Genomic DNA, 19,991 nt, shown 5'->3' with positions numbered 1-19,991 from the left:
CCCCATGTCAAGATCTACACAAGGAAATCAGCCAACAAATCTTCTAGTTGTAGCATGCACACGTGCAAGCTACAATGAGTGCATGCACACATGAGAGAGAGAGAGAGAGAGAGAGAGAGAGTGTCATCCCCCATATACATATTCCCTCCCCATGTCAAGATCTACACAAGGAAATCAGCCAACAAATCTTCTAGCTGAGGAGATACTTTAAATCCTATAAATCGACATCCTCAGAAATGAAACGTGTAACAACTGCGAAGCCAACTACTTTGTTGTGATGAAAGTAATCTGCATCATCTTACTTCCATTATGTAGAAATATATCCAAAGATATCTAATGTACAAAGCAATTGTGAGGCTAAAATGTCTTTCTTTCTGGCTAGATTGATAGGTAGTGGAGTAAAACAAACCATCGTTAGTAGTTGATCCGATTTAGTTTAGATCAGCTACATGATTTGACTCAAATAAAATACCAGAGTTTATTCATCATCATGTTACTAAGAAGCATTACAACAAATTTGCATATTCAATCTTCTTTGTGATGGCAATGATCTGTCCATTAACATGCCTGCTAAGACATCATGTGTCGCATAATATTGTTGGCAGAAGAAAAAACGTACTCCCAAAAAAGGAATGATACTAAGAATAATGAGTTTTAAAGATGAGAGATTAGTTTACAGTAAATCTCCCTCACTCAGAGCGACCTGGAAAACCAGGTAATGATGATTTAGCCCCGGCCTCCCATGCAGTTTGTGTGAACCACCCAAAGCTCCAACTCTAGGATTTGAAATGCCATAAAAGACTCTGCGTACTCTTTGATGTAGCAGTGCCATGGCACACCTTCAAAATGTGAAGCAACGAATGCTAACAGTTAGATTTGTGGAACAAAAAGCTTCAAGTACACAACGTTGCATGCTAGGCATGCCTTAGTTAGTGCCTAATTCTATCTCCAGTTGGGAGATAAGAGGAGACTGACCTAAAATTAGGGCCAAACAGCATTCCACAATAAAAATCAAAATAACCTGTCACCTTGTTTTCTCCCTCACCAAACGTCTTTTTGTCTCGAAAGCACCCCATTTCTGACAAGACCAACCAGCACAGCTCACAAGAGAATGAGGATTGACCAACCAGCCACAGCCTGACATTCGAGTCTTCCATGTTTATGATCTTTAGTTCACACATGGAACTTTTGTAACACCTTTTTGTCTGAGGCACTTCGGGTCTTAAGTAGACATTAATAAATAAATCTCAGATCCTTTGCGTCTTAGGTAGATTTATTAATATCCTAAGTAGACATTAATAGATCTCTCTCTTTTCTTTCATTGCAGACATAGTGGAGTTTTCCCAATCAGGAGATATTCTCCTAGGAACTCCAATCCTCGGAAGTCTACTAGATGGGTGCATATGACTTCCACAGTCCTCTAAGAAATCGACCCAATAGAGCTCCGGATGCAGAGAATCTCAGATAACACTGGACAGATTTCCAGTCCTGGTAGATCTCTTCTGGAGTCGAGTGCATTATTTGGTATTGTATTACAGAAGGTCCCATTGGCCTTTGTCTAGTAGGCTCATCCACATAAGACGCAGATCGAGTTCTGTGGATTATCTGAGGGCAGAGACACTGCCTTTGGAACTGTCCACAGGCACAGCAGATTGGCAGCAGATCTTCTGTCAATTCACTTCCAAGGCCAAAACCCTCCGTTTCCTCACACGGGGGGGCACTGGCCTGGGTGACTGAGGCTGGAGAGGTGCACTATGAGGATGGCACTAGCTTGGCCCTCCAGCTCACACTCATGGATCACAGCCATCCCAGCCCCACCCGTACCAGCATCCCAGTGGACCTGAGAGACTTGGGTATGCCAGTGCTGGGGGCTCATCATTAGCATTTCTTCCTGGCACATTTGGCGTGCCAGATGCCACAAGGCTAACTGTTCCCCTCAGGGAGACTATTTGACACACATGGACAGCCATCATCAAGGGAGAGGGGAGCACCTCACTGGCGATTCTGACAGGATGCAGCAAAAGCGTGCAGCCTTTCTCCACAGAAGAACCCAAGGCCCTTTCCTCACTATGGGTGGCTTGGAGCACCCATCATGGCATTCCAGACCCCCGTGCGTTCCCTCCCTCCCCCCCACCACGTAGATTCCCTTTGAGAGCAACTAACCGGACTCCGGAGAGAGGTCCTGCTCTTATTTTTATCTCACACCGCATTTGAGTAGTCCTCGTTTGCAAATGTTTTTCTTTTGTGACTAATGAAGGATCTTTTCTTGGAAACAAAATGATTAAACCACAAAATCACAAAAACTGAAAATGAAAGTAGGAAACACTAGGGTTGGAATGGGCCCACCCCCCTTGATAATTTTGTATTAACATGGAATTCTTGCCAGTACAAGCATTGAGGGCTTCAAGGGGGGTTGGAATGGGCCCACCCCCCTTGATAATTTTGTATGAACATGGAGTTCTTGCCAGTACAAGCATTGAGGGCTTCAATGGCAAGATTTCCAAGTACACATGAGATATGACGACATATCGAACAAAAGTAATTATCAGTGAATTTATCACAAGAGTTCCTCTTCAAAAATAAACCAACCCCCTTAACTAGGACACTCCCAGTACTCCCAAAAATCTTCAAGATACTTGGCCAGGTAACCCTTTTCCCAATCCAAATGGTCCCCTTGTTCTCTCCACACAATCCGAACCCACATTTCTCAATAGAGAGTGATCCCCTCTAAAAGCCAGACGTCCTTGTCCCCAAGGGCCTCAGCTCTCCACTCGCCAGCTACAAATCCAAGATATCCTTCGATGACATGGAGAGGCCCATCACAATAGGGAGCTCACCTCCTTACGCTCTATTGTGGAGAAGGATGCTATCATTGGATGACCCCATTATATGCACTAGCATCTTATCAGCCACATGGCTACATATATTGTATTCATTGACACATGTTCCAACATAGGTAGCTAGTTTCTTTTCTAGTTTTTTTCAAGAACGAGTATTTCTCATGGAGATATTTACAACCTCGAGATGCATCTATGTGGCAGTATGCTATTTCATCTCGGATTCTTCACGATATGCCCCACGGGATCACAGGGAGTGTTGCATACCTAATTCTAATCCTCGGGATTAGTGACCTGATCCGACAAGGTAAGGGGAGCCCTAGGATCACGGAAAGCAAGCTGGCACAAGCAGCTAAGGGTCATGGTTAATAATACCAAGTATACTAGCTATTTATGACCGGACAATTATTTATAACACTAGTAACCACTATATAAGTGAGACTTGGGTTATTATTGTTCACACATAATTATTCACTCTGTGGTTTGTGATGGACCAGGATTACTGTCGAGAACATGATTGGATTCGACAAATCATGGATGGTCATGTTGAAGGCCTCAGTAGCCAGGCGTTGGTGGTATACCAACGCTGCCTGGCATGATTCTTGGGATTGGAGCCCTAGCCTCCAGCTCAAGGGCGATTCCGGATGGAATCTACAGTTGGGTAGTGAGCTAGCCTGCACCCCTTCTACTTGGTACTAATCTCGTTGTTTGTGTTTAGGGAGATCCTTGTGGATCTTCCGGTTGGTATCACAGAAATCCTATATGCAGAAGCAAGAGCGTGTCTTTCTATTCCTTTTCAAGTTTGCGTTGGACTCGGATATTTCTCTCGGTCGCCATATCTATGTTTGATTTGCAAGGAAGAAGTAAGTGTTTTTTCATGGTTGCTTGCATGATGGAACCTTGTGGATTCTAGGTGAGAGAAAGAAAGAAAGTTATATTAACATCTATGGAAGACCCCAAGGGCCTATGAGACCAAAAGTAATACAATGGTACCATGGATATACTGAGTGAGCCATGGAAACTAAAAGAAAAAGTAAATGAAAACATCTGACAGTACATGTGATCAACAGATGATCCTGTGTAGAGTGAGATATGTTGTGATCCGCTAATGACGATACCCGCCTCAGCCAGAACCGATTTGATGGTGGAGTGAATGTCAGGCCTCTGTGATGGGAGTGTGTCATGTCGGCGGAGAACCTCACGAATCTGTCTCTATGTGGTGGAGGGTCCTGATACTCTAGGTTGAGGACATCTGGCTCGCAGAATGGATCGAGCTCTCTCACTAAGAACTCCTTTGGAGCGTGGGTATGGGTGGTGGGCTTTAATGTCGTAGTAGAGGAACTATCATGGGCAATGGATTCCAATGTGTACCACAAAGAAATCTGTGATGGCTCTATGTGAGGTGTCCTGTCGGAGCCGGGGCTGTCTCTCAACATGCTGCCTCAACACTAAAACCCTATGTCATCTGAACTCCATCAAGTACATGCCCAAGCACCTCTGATCCTCAAAACTATATCACCCGTGTGAGTGGTCCGAATCCCTCTCGGAAGAGGCAGTGGAATCTCCCCCGTATCTCATAGTAAGAGAGGGAGAGAGAGAAAGAGAGAGAGTGTAGTATGCATGTGTGTATGAGGAAACCTTAAACGCAAAAAAACTAACTAGAGCACGTTTTCTTCTTGTTTAAGTGTTGTAGCAACAGGTCGGGCACGTTTTATGCATGGGCTGTATGTAGTGCGCTTTTGTAGTTGTGGGTCATGTGCTTGGGAGTTGCCGATGGGAATACATGCGTGGAATGCATGAGGTGCCAAGCAAGGTGGCTGTGGATGCATGGCCAGGGCTGGACATAGATATGTATAGGCCATACAGGCTGGTACAGCTGCCGAACAGGGTGCCACGTGGACAGCCCAGCCGGCCAGCAGACCTTGTGCAGCTACACGCACAAATGGCGATGACAGGAGGAGGTACACGTGAGTCTCAGCAAAGTGGGCAGTAGAAAAAAAAGCAGCCACATGGGGCTGATGCAAATTTGGGGGCCACATTTTTTTGAAGGATTCTCTCATCTTTTCTCCCGTGAACGCATCGGTTTCTCTATTTAAATGCGAAATGCCAGAGTCAGTCAAATAGGTTATCTTGTGATAGCAGCCTTCATTCTCCAATTTTTCTCTCTTACCCATGGCGGAACGGCTCCATTTTGGTGTGACAACCATGAGGAAGACTATCCTCGCGGGTCAATAGCTGATATGGAGGTTTAAAGGGACATGGTAGAGGGTGTGGATAGGGGTGGATAGTCAAACTACCGGCTCAGTTCCATGCTGATATTCACCTTTTGTGGGGACTGGTGATAATCCTTCACTAGTACTCCTTTGCCTCCATATGTGAAACTCAGTGCTATGGACAGCCCACAGTCAGATAGAGACAGGGCTGATATGGCCAAGATTCCGTATGCTTCAGCTTGTGGCAGTCTCATGTATGCCATGGTTGCTACTAGGCCGGACATTGCGTTTGCAGTGGGAGTGGTTTCTAGATACATGGCCAACCCTGGCAAGAAGCATTGGGAAGCAGTGAAAGGTGTCATGAGATACCTGAAGGGCACACAGGATATGTGCATTTGCTTTGGCAAACAGGATGCATTAGTGCATGGTTACACGGATTCGGATTATGCCAGTCATCCAGATAACCGGAAGTCTACTACCGGTTATGTGTTTACATTCACAGGAGGTGCTGTGTCATGGATATCCAGGATGCAGAAGTGCACAGCCTTATCTACTACAGAGGCCGAGTATATTGCAGCCACAGAGGCTTGCAAGGAGGCATTATGGCTATCTCGGTTAGTGGTTGATTTGGGCTATACAGGGGATATTCCATTGTTGCATTGTGACAGTCAGAGTGCCATTCAGTTGGCAAAGAACCCTGTTTTTCATGCAAAGACGAAGCATGTGGATGTGAAGTATCACTTCATCATAGAGGTGATAGAGAACAAGCAAATTCAGCTTGTTAAGATTCATACAGATGACAACCCGGCTGATCTGTTGACAAAGAGTTTGCCTCCGGAGCGTTTGGCTCATTGCAGACACTTGATGGGCATTGGATGAGGCCAGTTTCAGCCTTGATATGGCCTTGTATATTATCATGTACATGCTGATTTTTTTTCTTTTCCTTTACTTAAGGGCACTTTGCCTTTAAGTGGGAGCTTGTTGGCGTAAAGGCATAATGCCCACCCTTATAGTGTGTACAAGCCCATAAGTTATAGTACATAGTACACTTAGTACTTTTAATGTACTAAGTGCACTATGTATACTAGTGCAATATACATGTGTGATAGGGGAGTCACACACTCATATCATTATGAGTTGACTTATCCCCACAACTCTCTCTCTCTCTCTCCCTTGTTCTTCCCTGAGTATGTCTCCCACATGAATACTCTAACCTAACCCTAATTCTTCCTTCTCCCACACAGTACTCAGCCTCACAAGTAGATGTAGCAATAGTGGGTTGCTTTTTACTCAACCAAGATATGCATGAGCTGCCAAGAAAAAAACAATTCCCACTGGTGGATTGCCTGGTATCATAATCACCAACCCAATCTGAATCACTGTATGCATAAAGCTGCAAGCTGCCCCCCCTGGGATAGAACAAACCAAGATCCAGGGTACCCTTTAGATAACGAAAAATGCGTTTGACTGCTTGCCAATGCTTTGTGCCTGGGCTGTGCATGAATTTGCTCAACAAAGACACCCCAAAAGATATGTCTGGCCTTGTGTTACACAAGTAAATGAGGCATCCCACTGCCTAGCTGTAAATGCCGGCCTCAAAAGGCTCTCCAATATCATGCATAGTAAGCCGTACACCTGGTTCTACCGGAGTAGAAATGGGCTTACATTCATCCATGTGAAACCTTTGCTTATCATCATGAGCTTGATGAAATGAAAGAGCAGTATGCCCATGATGAGGACTTTGAAAGGTTGTATGATCAGATGTCTGAGGGTCACCGGCATGAGCACTATACTCTCAGAGATGGTTTTTATTGATGCATGGCAGACTGTGTGTTACCAGGCCATTGCGACTCAAGGTTAGGATTGAAAGTCATGCTCCACCGTATGCAGGTCATAGGAGTATTGACGCCACGGTCAAAGCAGTGGAGACTTTCTTTTATTGGCCAACCTTGAGAAGAGATGTTGATGCCTTTGTGAGGCAATGCATCGTATGTCAGAAGGTAAAGTTTGACCGTCAGAAGACACCAGGGTTATTACAGCCTTTACCTATTCCAGATAGACCTTGGGAGAGCATTGCCATGGATTTTATATTTGATCTTCTATGGACACAAACGGGAAATGATGGCATCTGGACTATCATATGCAGGTTCAGTAAGCAGGCACAATGTATTCCCGTGCGTAAGACAATCAAAGTGGATCATATGGTGAAGTTGTTCATGGCGAACATCTTCAAGTATCATGGCTTGCCTACGTCTATCATTAGTGACCGTGATCCACGGATGACGAGTTTGTTCTAGAGAGGGTTGTTTGACAACATGGGTACAACTCTCAAGTTTTTATCGTCATTTCATCCACACACAGATGGTCAGTCAGAAGAGGCTAACTCTACAGTGTTGGATCTTCTCAAGTGTTATGTGTCAGAGCACAAGCAACAATGGGAAAAATATCTTCCTTTGGTGGAGTTTGCATATAACAACACTGTACATACCTCGACAAGCAAGGCGCCTTTTGAGATTGTGGAAGGAGGAAAGAAGGTACCACCCATTTTGCATACAAAGGATAAGATCTTTGAGGCTGATCAGTATGTGGAAAGTTTGGATGAAGCTTATCGGAGGGTTAAGTTGGCACTCCAGAAAACTCAGCAGAAGCAAAAGAAAGCCGCAGTCCGTCACAGACGTGATTTACAGTTTGCATTGGGTGATTGGGTTCTTGTGCACTTTGAAAAGGCTAGACTCAAGAAGATGAAGGGTAAAGAGCGCTTATTCCCTAAATTGAGCATGCGTTATTATGGGCCTTTTCAGGTATTGGAAAAGATTGGTGAGGTAGCCTATCGCTTGAAGCTACCAGATCACTAGAGGATTCACAATGCTTTTCACGTGAGTCTTCTTAGACCTTTCCGTGGGGATGTGCCTGAGGATGTATCAGATGAGGCTCAGCCGGAAGTTGAGGAACTTGATGAGGTTCTGATTCCAGAGCAGATATTGACACATAAAGAAGGGAAGATACGAGGTAAAGTTTCCCGTCGCTATCTTGGGTGAAGTTCAAGAACTATTCACCGATGGATGCGAAGTGGATGGAGGAAGGTGACTTAACAAATTCACCTCAGGTTTTGCAGCTTTATCTCGATGTTAGAAATAATGTCCTGACATTATTATGGGCAGTGGCCAATGTATTAGGACCGGCCGGGCACTTTTTACTCACTTTAAGTGAGGTTTTTTCCCCGCGCCCAATAAGGCGCCCAACTTACCGTTATGTGAAACGGGCACCAGTTAGGGCTATTATATGCCCTAAGTTTTGTAACAATCTTATCTTCATTATTTGAGCTCCATCGTTTTGCTCCTTGCCTCCACACGTTTTGTTCTGTTTCTTCGTGTGCTCCACACCGTCTCTCACACTCACAATTGGTATCAGAGCAGGTTGTTGTTTCTGCTCCTGCCTTCCCTACTGCTGGTGAAGCACTTTCGTCGCGAAGAAACAGGTCTATTGTGCTGGTCGCCTGCTTCTGGTGCTGAAAAACACGTCGCCCTCCTTCTACAGACCTGGGCGACTGCTTTCTGTGTGTCTCGGGCACTGTTCTGGTGCAAAAAGCAGTGCTGGTCGTTTTTCTACAGGCCGTACAGCATCTGTGCAGCACGTGTGGCTGCTGGTTGCTGTTTTTCTGTTCGTACAGGTCTGTACGACCAGTTTTGGTGCTGTTTTCTGATAGTACAGCAGCCGTACAGCAGTCGTACAGCCCTATCTGCTGTTTTCTATCCGTACAGTTCTGTACAGCACCTGCTGGTTGCTGTTTGCTGTCCGTACAGCCTTCTGTACCGTCTTCTGCATCAGTTCTTACCTCAGCAATCTGCAGCAGCAACTCGGGTGAGTCTACCTGCTGAATTTTGGAGCTTAACTGTGAATTTTGTCAGCAAATCAAGTCAGAAATTTGGGGCTTTTGCTGTTTTTGTGTTGCTGCACAATCTGTGACAGCTCCCACAGGTTTTTTGTGGGAATCAGAGAAATTTGAGCCACCAGAAATTTGGGGCTTTTGTTGCTGTGCTGTCTATCTGTGTGAAACAGACAGTCTCGAGCAATATTTGTGGACTCTTGTGCAGTCAGTCTCTTTTGCAGGTTACAGTTTGCTCTCATGGCACAGAACACCGCTGATGTGTTTGGGTTTTTAGCCCAGGAAGATAAGTTGGATGGAACCAACTATTCCCTGTGGAGCTTTATGATCAGGAATCTGCTAGTTGCAAAGAATTTGTGGAATTATGTAAGTGGAGCTGAGGCAAGGCCTATGCATGTGGCCCCAGCTACCCCTCCACAACATGGCAGGCAGCAGGTTGTACCACCAGCTCCTCAGGCACCTACACAGGAACAAACTAGGTGGGATTCCAGGGATGCTCAGGCACTCTCTTTGATTGCACTTTCAGTTAAGAGGTCCATTATTCCGCATATCCGTTCATGCAGGACATCTCAGGCTGCATGGGATACTTTGGAGCACATGTATCAGGCTCGCAATGAGGCTAGAGTTGCCTTTTTGAAGCGGGAACTATCACACTTGTGCATGGATGAGGGTGATTCTATGCAGGATCATCTTACGAAGATTCAGGATTTGAGAGAACAGCTCTTGAATATTGATGAAATCATTTCTGATGCTGAGATGGTCACCACTACACTTAACTCTTTACCGAGCTCTTATTTGGGTTTTCATACATCTCTTCACTTGTCCATGAGGGGTAATCCAGTCCCTCTATCCTTTCAGGATTTGGTTGGACTTTTGCTGCAGGAAGAGCAGACTCGGAAAAATGTCATGCAAAGAAGTGGTGAGCAAGCACTCTTTGCCAAGAACAAGGGCAAAGGAAAATCTGGTGCATATAAGCCTAAGTCAGAATCAGGACAGCCATCTAGTAAAGAGAAGGATGATGCACAGAAACCTAAAAAGAAGGGTAAGTGCCATTACTGCAAGAAAACAGGTCACTATATTCATGAATGTCCTAAGAGGATAGCCAAGGAAAAGAAGAAAGAGAGGATTGGTGCTTCTTTACTTGCAGCTATGATCCCTCAAATGAGGTTCATTCACTCAGTGTGAGTGAAAGTGGTGATGTATGGTTCTTTGACAGTGGTGCCTCAAGGCACATCACGTCCAGAAAGGATTTGTTTGGCAAGATGGTACCTTCTTCATGTGGCAGAAAGGTTACGTGTGCAAATAATGCTTCTTATCCAGTTCAGGGCACAGGGGATGTTATGCTTACAGCCATTAATGGCTCAGAATTTCTCCTTCAGGATGTATTGTATGTGCCTGGGATAAAGAAGAATCTTCTCTCAGTGTCTTCTTTTGCAAAGAGAGGGCTGGTTGTTTCCTTTGAGGATACTAAATGTATGGTCCGTGACAGGGAAAGTGACTTTGCTTTGGTTGCTACAGGGACCTTATGTCGCGGTTTGTACCGTCTTGATCCTTATGAGAGGCATAGTGCATGTGTTGTTTCTACCTTTACATCTGCTATGCAGGATGCAGAGTTATGGCATGCCAGGTTTGGGCATGTAAATTATGGCAGTCTCATGACACTTCAGAAGCTGAAAATGGTAGATGCTCTACCTAATTTAGAGACTCCTCCTAGACATGTGTGTGAGGGATGTATTTTGGGAAAGATGCATCGTCAGGCTTTCAAAAAGGATAGAGTTGTTAGAGCTGTCCGCAAATTGCAGCTCATTCACAGTGATGTATGTGGTCCAATGAGGACACAATCCTTGGGAGGTCATTGGTATTTTGTTACTTTTATTGATGACTTTTCCAGATATGCCTGGGTGTATGCTTTGAAGAACAAATCTGATGTCTTTATGCATTTCCGACATTATGTCAACATGGTTGAAAATGCAACAGGACAAAAAGTGCAGACTCTCAGAACTGACAGAGGGGGGGAATACTTATCTAAAGTATTTGATGCTTTTTGTTTAGAAAAGGGCATAGTACACCAGTGTACTACACCATATACACCTCAGCAGAATGGTGTGGCCGAACGAAAGAATAGGTCACTCATGGAGATGGCCAGGTGTATGCTGAAAGCAAAGGGATTGCCACATAAGTTTTGGGTGGAAGCTCTTATGTGTGCCACTCATGTGTTGAACAGGTGCCCTACAAAGGCACTCAGATCTGTTACACCCTATGAAGCTTGGTTTGATCGGAAACCTAGTGTTGATTATTTTCGTGTGTTTGGTTGCTTGGCTTATGCACATGTACCACAGGAGCTTCGTGGGAAGCTTGATGATAAAGCCATAAAGTGCATATTTGTTGGCTACAGCAGTCAAAGTAAAGGGTACCGTCTCTATAATCCTGTCACACGCAGGATTTTTGTGAGCAGAGATGTTGTTTTTGCAGAGAATTCAGCACAACCCATTGCTGAATTTAAATTTCAGCAACCTCAGGAGTCTTTTGATGTATTTGAAGGGTTGATACCCATTGGCATAGGAACCACAGCTGATATACCGGCTGAATTTCAGAATTTGCAGCCACCACCTCGTGTGTTTGATGCTTTAAATCAGCCCCAGGCTGAGCCTAACATACAGCAAGCAGAAGAGGATATTGTTGTACAAGAGAGGACAGCTTTGCAAGAAGCTAGAACCATTCCTCGTTGGGCTATACAGACTCTTCAAGAGAGTAGACTTGCTGCTCCATTACCAGGTAGGACACGTAGGAGTACACGTGAGGCTGAAAGCTCTCATTTTTCAGAGTCAGCTTGGGTGAGTTCTATTATGGATGAAGAGGAACCTGAGAGTTTTGAAGATGCAAGTGAAAATCAGCATTGGATGCAGGCCATGCAAGCTGAATTGGATTCTATTGTTAAGAATCATACATGGGATTTGGTGGATTTGCCTCCTGGCAAGAAGGCAATTGGTACAAAGTGGGTTTATAAGGTTAAACGCAAACCAGATGGTACCATTGACAGGTACAAAGCAAGGCTGGTTGCTAAGGGCTATGCTCAGAAAAAGGGCATAGATTATGAAGAAACTTTTGCCCCCACTTCTCGGATGACCACCATCCGTGTTGTTGTTGCTATGGCTGCACATTATGGCTGGTTTGTACATCAGTTGGACATAAAAACAGCCTTTTTAAATGGTGATCTTGAGGAAGAGGTTTATGTGATACAACCTCTTGGTTTTGCTATGTCTGGTGAAGAGCACAAGGTGTGCAAGTTGAGAAAAGCTTTGTATGGCTTAAAACAAGCACCGCGCGCCTGGTATGCAAAGATTGACGCATTTTTGACTAGCCAGGGGTTCACCAACAGTCCAACTGAAAGCACCCTCTACATCAAGAGAGATGGGGGGGATATTTTGATAATCATTCTTTATGTAGATGATATGCTGCTCACAGGTACTGATGCGGATAAAATTTCAGATTTTAAGTCCGAACTCAAATCTGCTTTTGAGATGTCAGATATGGGTATGTTGCACTATTACTTGGGCATACAGTTCATACAAAGTGAGAAGGGTATCTTTATGTTACAGTCGAAGTATGTACAGAGACTGTTGGAAAGATTCAAATTTCAAGATTGTAAGCCTATTTCCACTCCTATGGAACCAGGGCTGAAACTTACAGTACATGATGGCAGTGAATCTTTTGATGCTATTCTCTATTGTCAGGCTGTTGGGTGCCTGATTTACTTGTGCAACACCAGACCGGATATTCAGTATGCAGTATCCAAGGTGAGCAGATATATGCACAGCCCACGGATGCTTCATTGGCAAGCTGTAAAGCGTGTGTTTCGTTACTTGCAAGGCACCAAGTCTTATGGCTTGATGTTTCCCAGGGGGGGTGACTTGCATTTACATGCATACAGTGATTCAGATTGGGCTGGTGACTTCGACACAAGGCAGTCTACCAGTGGTAATTGTTTCTTTTTGGGACACTCATGCATTTCATGGTTGAGCAAGAAACAATCTACAGTAGCTACCTCGTCTTGTGAGGCTGAGTACAGGGCAGCTTTCACAACGACAGTGGAATGTGTTTGGCTACGCAGACTCTTGGCAGATCTTCATCCTTTATTGGAGGAGCCTACTCCGATTCTCACTGACAGTCAGAGTGCTATTGCAGTAGCACGGAATCCTGTGTTTCATGCACGAACGAAACACATAGAGATACATTATCATTATGTCAGAGAAAGACTTCATGCAGGGGAGATCAGCATGATCTATTGTCCAACACATGACAATGTCGTAGACATTTTCACCAAAGCTTTACCTCGAGAAAAGTTTGAAGCTTTCCGCAAAGCTTTAGGCTTACTTCCTTTTGGTGATTGACATCATGCCTTGTACCCACATTGGCACTGCAGGGGGGTGTTAGAAATAATGTCCTGACATTATTATGGGCAGTGGCCAATGTATTAGGACCGGCCGGGCACTTTTTACTCACTTTAAGTGAGGTTTTTTCCCCGCGCCCAATAAGGCGCCCAACTTACCGTTATGTGAAACGGGCACCAGTTAGGGCTATTATATGCCCTAAGTTTTGTAACAATCTTATCTTCATTATTTGAGCTCCATCGTTTTGCTCCTTGCCTCCACACGTTTTGTTCTGTTTCTTCGTGTGCTCCACACCGTCTCTCACACTCACACTCGATGCCTTTGAGTTAGAGCCAACTCTTGTTGTGGATCATTCAGGTTCAGCAGAGCATGGGTCTAGAGCATTACCTGATGCTCAAGAGGGAGGTAGCACCTCCACTCCCTTGATAAAGACAGGCTCAGATGACATCTAGAGGTCGCTTGGTGCAGTTTTTATCTCACCCGAAGGTACCGAAGCTGACAGTACATCTGTTTATGGGACTTCTATGATATATGTGTACTAGTCACATGGGATTTTGTGGATATGTATGGTTCACAGTGGTATACAACTTGGACTATTACTACGCCATTGTTTTGCAGTGAATGATGTTGATACATGTGCATGGCTTAGAGAGATTGGGACGCTGATCTTGCCATATTGTATATTTCACTTTGGATATTTTGCTGTATTACCAAAATGCAATCGAGGACGCTTGCCATTTTTCAAAAGGGGGGTATGTCATGGCCCTGTGAAAATGGAATAGCACAAGTGTGGGCATGGTGGTTGCTGAGTCAGAATATTGAATGATTCACATGGGGGGTGCCCGGACAGAGTTAAAGATGTGTGGACATCCCTAGGTATGAAGGGGGGAACTAGAACATTAGTATTTTAATGTTTTATTAAAGTTGCCCCTAGGCCTTAGTGGCCACTAGGGAACTTTAATAACAATTAAAGTGGGGGGCCCTAGGATTATTATGGAGAGGGGGCAACTCCACTTTTGGAGTGTGTGTTTCTCTCTCCTCTCTCTCTCTCTTCTTTTTGGGAAAAAGAATCGTGGAACAAACGTGCCCTTGTTGGGAAGCGTGGAAAGCAAGAGGAGAAGAGCACGTCGGCTGCTATAGGTTTTCTGGTTGCTGTTTTTCTTTGTGCAAACCAGCCGTACAGCCCTGTACGGACAGGCTGCTGCAAGTACTCTCTTCTGGAACTAGCTGCGCACAGTTGGCTGCGAGTATATCTGCTGTAGCAGGCGACTGTCACAGGTGGATGCTGGTTCTGGTACAGGCCGTACAACACTGTACGACTACCGTACAGTGTACGGACAGTTTTGGAGCAGGCAACGCTAGACTGTGTTCAGACGGGTTCAGCTGAGAGCAGGCGCCTCATCTGTTGCAGGCGGCGCAGGCGACCAGCATCCAGACAGCAGGCAAGCTACTACTGGTTACTGCAGGTACTCAAGACAATTTGAAGCCTATGGCTATCATAATTCATTAAATTATAATGATGATACATTCACACGGCCCCAGGCTCCCATGGGTCAGGTGGTGGCAATGCCATTCAACATTAACTTTAATATTGATTTACCAATGTCCATTCAACATTAACCATTTATGTATATTATAACCTTTAACAACCGAAAGAATAATAACTAAAGAACAATCAAGACGGTAGAGACTATAGCTAAGAGACAACAGGTGACATAATCCACCATCCATGATCAAAGTCGAATCAAAATGATATATTAAATTGAAGTCTGGGCCAACCTACAAGGTCCAAGTGACAAGGGCCAAGACCAAGCAAGTGACAAGTGCTCAAAAACTCAAAAAACTACGAAGTAGCAAGATGTTGTATCACATACAACAGCCATAATGTCGAGACTCAAGACGACACTTTAGAGTAGTAGGAGGAGATGGGACAGAAGTGGGAGCAGAGGGTGGGGGACAGAGGTGGAAGCAGAATGGGGGAGAGGCGGGAGCAGAGGGTGCGGGGTAGAGGGAGCAAAGGGTGCGGGGAAGAGGGAGCAAAGGGTGTGGGGTAGAGGCAGGAGCAAATCGGAAGAGGTGGGGTCAGAGAAGAAGGCAGTAGCACAATTCAAGCAGCGTGGGTTTTACAAAACGTGAGGGCAATTTTTTTAATGAAAAAAATCCGCCTAAAAAAATGCATCCCAAAAACTGGGACGTTTTGAAACGTACACTTTTTTTTTAAATTTTCAGTAAAACGCGTTTTTTTGCAACTATGGATATGAGACATTGAGATTGTGTTCAAACCAGAACAACGTTGATATAAGACATCAAGACTATGTCCAAACCAGAACACCGTCGATAAGAACCCTCTAGTGCAAGTCAATATCTGTAAATGCAAATCCATGCAATGACTACAAGACATCCCCCCTTTTCCAAGGCTACCTGCCCCTAGAGTTACGCCTTCAAGTTCTAAATTCTCAGGGAAACCTAGGCTGTCAAAACCCACACTAACCATAACCTAGTTGTCGCTAGGAGTCCTATGCTTAGCATCATCGTAGGCAAATTTGTCCAAATCATATGGTCTCCTGGTGCCGAATGCATACAACATTCCACCAAAATATGGTATATTCTCTCTACTGCCTGATAGACTGAGAACAATCATAATGAGTAGGAATTCAACCTAGTTAATCTTGACTGTTTGAAGTACCTAGAAACTTCAAGTTTTACCCAACCAATGTGTCAAGGTAATCCAGATGCCAAACAACATCAGAGTGTTATCAGGACTGGGTTGAACTAGTATAACCCCACTAGTTAGCACTCTAGCACACAATCTTGGATAATAAATCCAATAACCGTATATTTGCCACATTACAGGATAAAAGTTCATACCTCACGAACAAAGGCATGTAAAACAATAGTTTTACCATCGAACAATCACGAGTTCTGGATCACATCGGAGGTTATAACATCTACCTCACCAAAAACCCGTAAACCGCACATGACGTAGACCCTACCATCCCATGCTACCAGGATATGCCCCATATACGTTTTACAAATTCATCACTCACCAGCCGCCGAATATTTAAATTGCTAGCAATATCTGGCACACAAACTAACCCTTCATAGAAGAATAAATCTATCCATGAAATCCACTGAAATACCATCAGTGATACAATCTCTGAGTATGTATGGATCTCTGTAGAATATATGCGCGTCTCAATATCCATTGGTAACCCAACTAGTTTCCCAACACCACTCAGATGCCACTCACGAAACAAAGAGTTTCTCCATAGATCCAATCATAGATGCAATCAATCCGAACAACACTCCAATCATCTGCAGTTCCCAATCCTTTTTTCCCTCTTCCCTATAATTGATTCAAAATCAACGCTTCTCACCTTCAGTCAACTAACACCCAAACATGAATATGGATGCATCCGAAAATCCTATATGTATGTAGCATATCCTAACGTCCCATACCACCAAGATATACGCCATATATACCTATGAATTCATGTTAGAGTGATCAATTCCTTCACAGATCTTGTCTTGAGACAACCAAGACTCCTACTTGAATGTCGACCACTTTCAAGTTAGACCCTCACATCAATTTGCCAATACAACATTTCCTAAGTACTCCAATCTTGGACTACCAGAAGTGCTTAACACTCAAAAAATGACAAACTATGTCAATATCCCAACGAACACTATGCTCGTAGTACTCATTGGGGTCTGGCACCAAGCATAGATGGCTAACCAATCTCTGAGTACTGCTACCACAACTAAGTCCTACTCGGGAATCTCTGAAGAGCACTAATAGCTCGCCATTCCAATCAAAGGACCCATGAACAATTGTCCAAATAAGAGGAGGAGAATCCTAGAAAATCCCAAATATTACTCAAAACAGAATAACATTGCTCCAGGTAAGAGAGAGTAAATCCCTGCATAACGAAGTTTCCAATCATACCAAGGAAATTCACCCCTTTTGCACCCTTTGTATCCGCCCACCCCAATGTACATGCCCCATCTAGTAGATCCAAAATCCTTGGATAACCAGGTTCTATTAAAGAACGTCTTCTCACATACCAAAGCTATATCATCTCTCGTCCAGAAACACAGAGACAAGGCTAAGTAGAGAATGTCCCATGAGAAGCCATATAACAAATGTACTGATCTGTGAATTGAAAGACCATCCAACACTTGTTGTAAACCTGGGCTAAACATACATGTGAGCCATAGGTATCTTTGGAAATAAGATAAGGGTCACCATGTCGTAAAGACATCATCCTCATCTACCGTACAACACTTGGTATACTCATTGAACCAACCACATCACATGGTTCATTCCTGGCTCTCCGATCTCGGAGAGGGATATCTATTGAGTTGAACCTTAACTTGCACACTTCAGAATAACTAGACAAATACCAATAAAAGCAGTACACCTCAAGGAAAATCAATTAGATAGAGACCCATCCTCCACATGTGGATAATTGTAAAGCTATCTCATGTGACCATAGAGAAATCACATCAGTGTATCAAATCACATACATGAATCGGTCTTGATCATAGTCAAGACTTATGCTCCTCGTGGCTTGGACTCATGTGAGTCACAAAATTACTAGCATACCTGGAGCCCCATTGAAACCCCATCGTAAAGCCATAACCTCTATCAAAGGATGCTCAAAAAGTAACTCAAACAGTACCGTGCACTACATTATATGGCTCCATTATCGCTTTGTACAACAGATAAGACCTGGGGACCAGATTGTAAAACCAAGACTCCCTATTCATTAGTGTCAAAACAGGGAAGATCAATGATCGTACAGGAAAGTAACAACAACTATGAATAGTCACTACACAACTAGTCATTAGCACTCAGCTATGACAAACGCGGATTGTGATTGAAGCGACAACCCTAATGAAATTTCTTCATGGATAGTTGTGAGGTTGGTAACTAGCAAAATTATAGATAAATTATCGAGAGTAATCGAAGTTATCCTTGAATTGAAAAGTGTAAGAAGGATTGCCCATGTCAATCTTGATAACCATGATAAACATGCTGGCCAAAATCTAGATATCCAGTTCCATTCTAACAAACAACCCTCTTATCATCCCCTGATATCCACGAAGTAGCCCACAATCACAAGGATCCACAGTATAAAATATGTGTCTCCCTTTCGTACTACACAGGACACGAGAAGGTACCACACACACAGTAGTAGGGGAACACCGTTTCCCCCCCCCCCCCCCCCGCCGCGCCCGCGGCGGGGAATGGTGGAACGCGTTCCCCTATGGCCAACATGCAAGGAACGAGCGGAACGTTGCGAGGGAACGGACGACAGGTGGAACGGCCGGGGAACGCCAAGATCGACAGGGGAACACACAAATGGAACGGTGGGCTGCTGTTCCCCCACGTGGAACGGATGACGTGTGATATTTTTAAAAAATAGGCCAAAAGTACCGTACCTCCCGTTGCCCGTCGCCCTGTACTTTTGCGTTCCCATTTCGCCTATCGCCTGCGCGTACTGCTGTCGCCCCCGTGTGTACCAACCGGTCCAGCCTAGTTGCTGCAGCTAGTCGCCCCGGCCCTCTGCATGTGACACGTGTACCAGCCTGCAACCTATAGGCATGTGCTGTTCACAATGGACAGAGCCTACAATCACAAGGATCCACAGTATAAAATGTGTCTCCCTTTCGTACTACATAGGACACCAGAAGGTACCACACACATAGTAGCAGGGGAACACCGTTCCCCCCCCCCCCCCCTCCCCCTCCCCCCCCCCCCCCCCCCCCGCGGGAATGGTGGAACGCGTTCCCCTATGGCCAACATGCAAGGAATGAGCGGAACGTTGCGAGGGAACGGACGACATGTGGAACGGCCGGGGAATGCCAAGATCGACGGGGGAACGCACAAATGAAGCGGTGGGCTGCCGTTTCCCCACGTGGAACGGATGACGTGTGATTTTAAAAAAAAATAGGCCAAAAGTACCGTACCTTCCTGTTGCCCGTCGCCCTGTACTTTTGCGTTTCCATTTCACCTGTCGCCTGTGCGTACTGCTGTCGCCCCTGTGTGTACCAGCTGGTCCAGCCTAGCTGCTGCAGCTAGTCGCCCCGGCCCTATGCCCGTGACACGTGTACCAGCCTGCAACCTATAGGCATGTGCTGTTCACAATGGACAGAGTGTGTCAAGTTTCGACAGTCCAACAGTGACAACTTACAAGGCAAGGCAGCAAGCTTTTCTCTCTCTTCTCTCTCTCTCTTTCTCAGTTTGAACTTTGAAACTTTTGGTCTTTTAAAAATTACATATGTCACAGTTTGCAGCAAATAGCAAAATTTAAAACTCATTATTCTCTCTCGACTCTCGACTCTCTCCCAATTATACAGTAGACAAAAAAAGGATTTATTTCTCTCACGCTCTCTCTCTCATAGATAACTTTGAAAGTCTATTCAACTTGTTGCCCGAATTTGCAAAAATCATGGCTTCCTCGGGCTCAAAGCGATCGGCTTCGAATGCTACTTGGTGGGACAAGGTTGAAAGGCTAGAACGGTATTCATCGAAGGGAGGTGCAACACGATGGAAATGCAAGCAATAATGTAACAAAGAGAAGTCAAGAAGAGCAAACCGTGTGAGAGCACATCTATGCCATGTAAACAATGAAAAAGCACAAGTGAACAAATGCCTAAG

The 19,991-nt window shown here is 44.7% G+C and overlaps 1 protein-coding gene across 4 annotated transcripts in view; it reads right to left on the bottom strand.

Moving 5' to 3' along the window:
* Window positions 1-298: 298 nt before the first annotated feature.
* The window catches only part of EMB2820 (Cytidine/deoxycytidylate deaminase family protein), a 60,102-nt gene continuing 40,409 nt past the window's right edge, over window positions 299-19,991 (bottom strand). For 3 of the 4 annotated variants that reach the window (XM_086821213.1, XM_086821216.1, XM_086821214.1), the window contains one exon: window positions 299-839. In XM_086821213.1, coding sequence (XP_086677339.1) covers window positions 674-839 — 166 coding nt within the window. In that variant the 3' untranslated portion in view covers window positions 299-673. Of the gene's footprint in view, window positions 840-19,322; window positions 19,469-19,991 lie in introns of those variants that run through there. The other variant, XM_086821215.1, reaches the window with a different exon arrangement.

Source organism: Cibotium barometz, chromosome 27 (assembly GCF_041138505.1).
Source record: "Cibotium barometz isolate CiBa-2024 chromosome 27, ASM4113850v1, whole genome shotgun sequence".
Classification (NCBI taxonomy): Eukaryota; Viridiplantae; Streptophyta; class Polypodiopsida; order Cyatheales; family Cibotiaceae; genus Cibotium; species Cibotium barometz.
The sequence above is the reverse complement of the archived record's forward strand: the minus strand, read 5'-3'. Positions and strand labels throughout refer to the sequence as shown.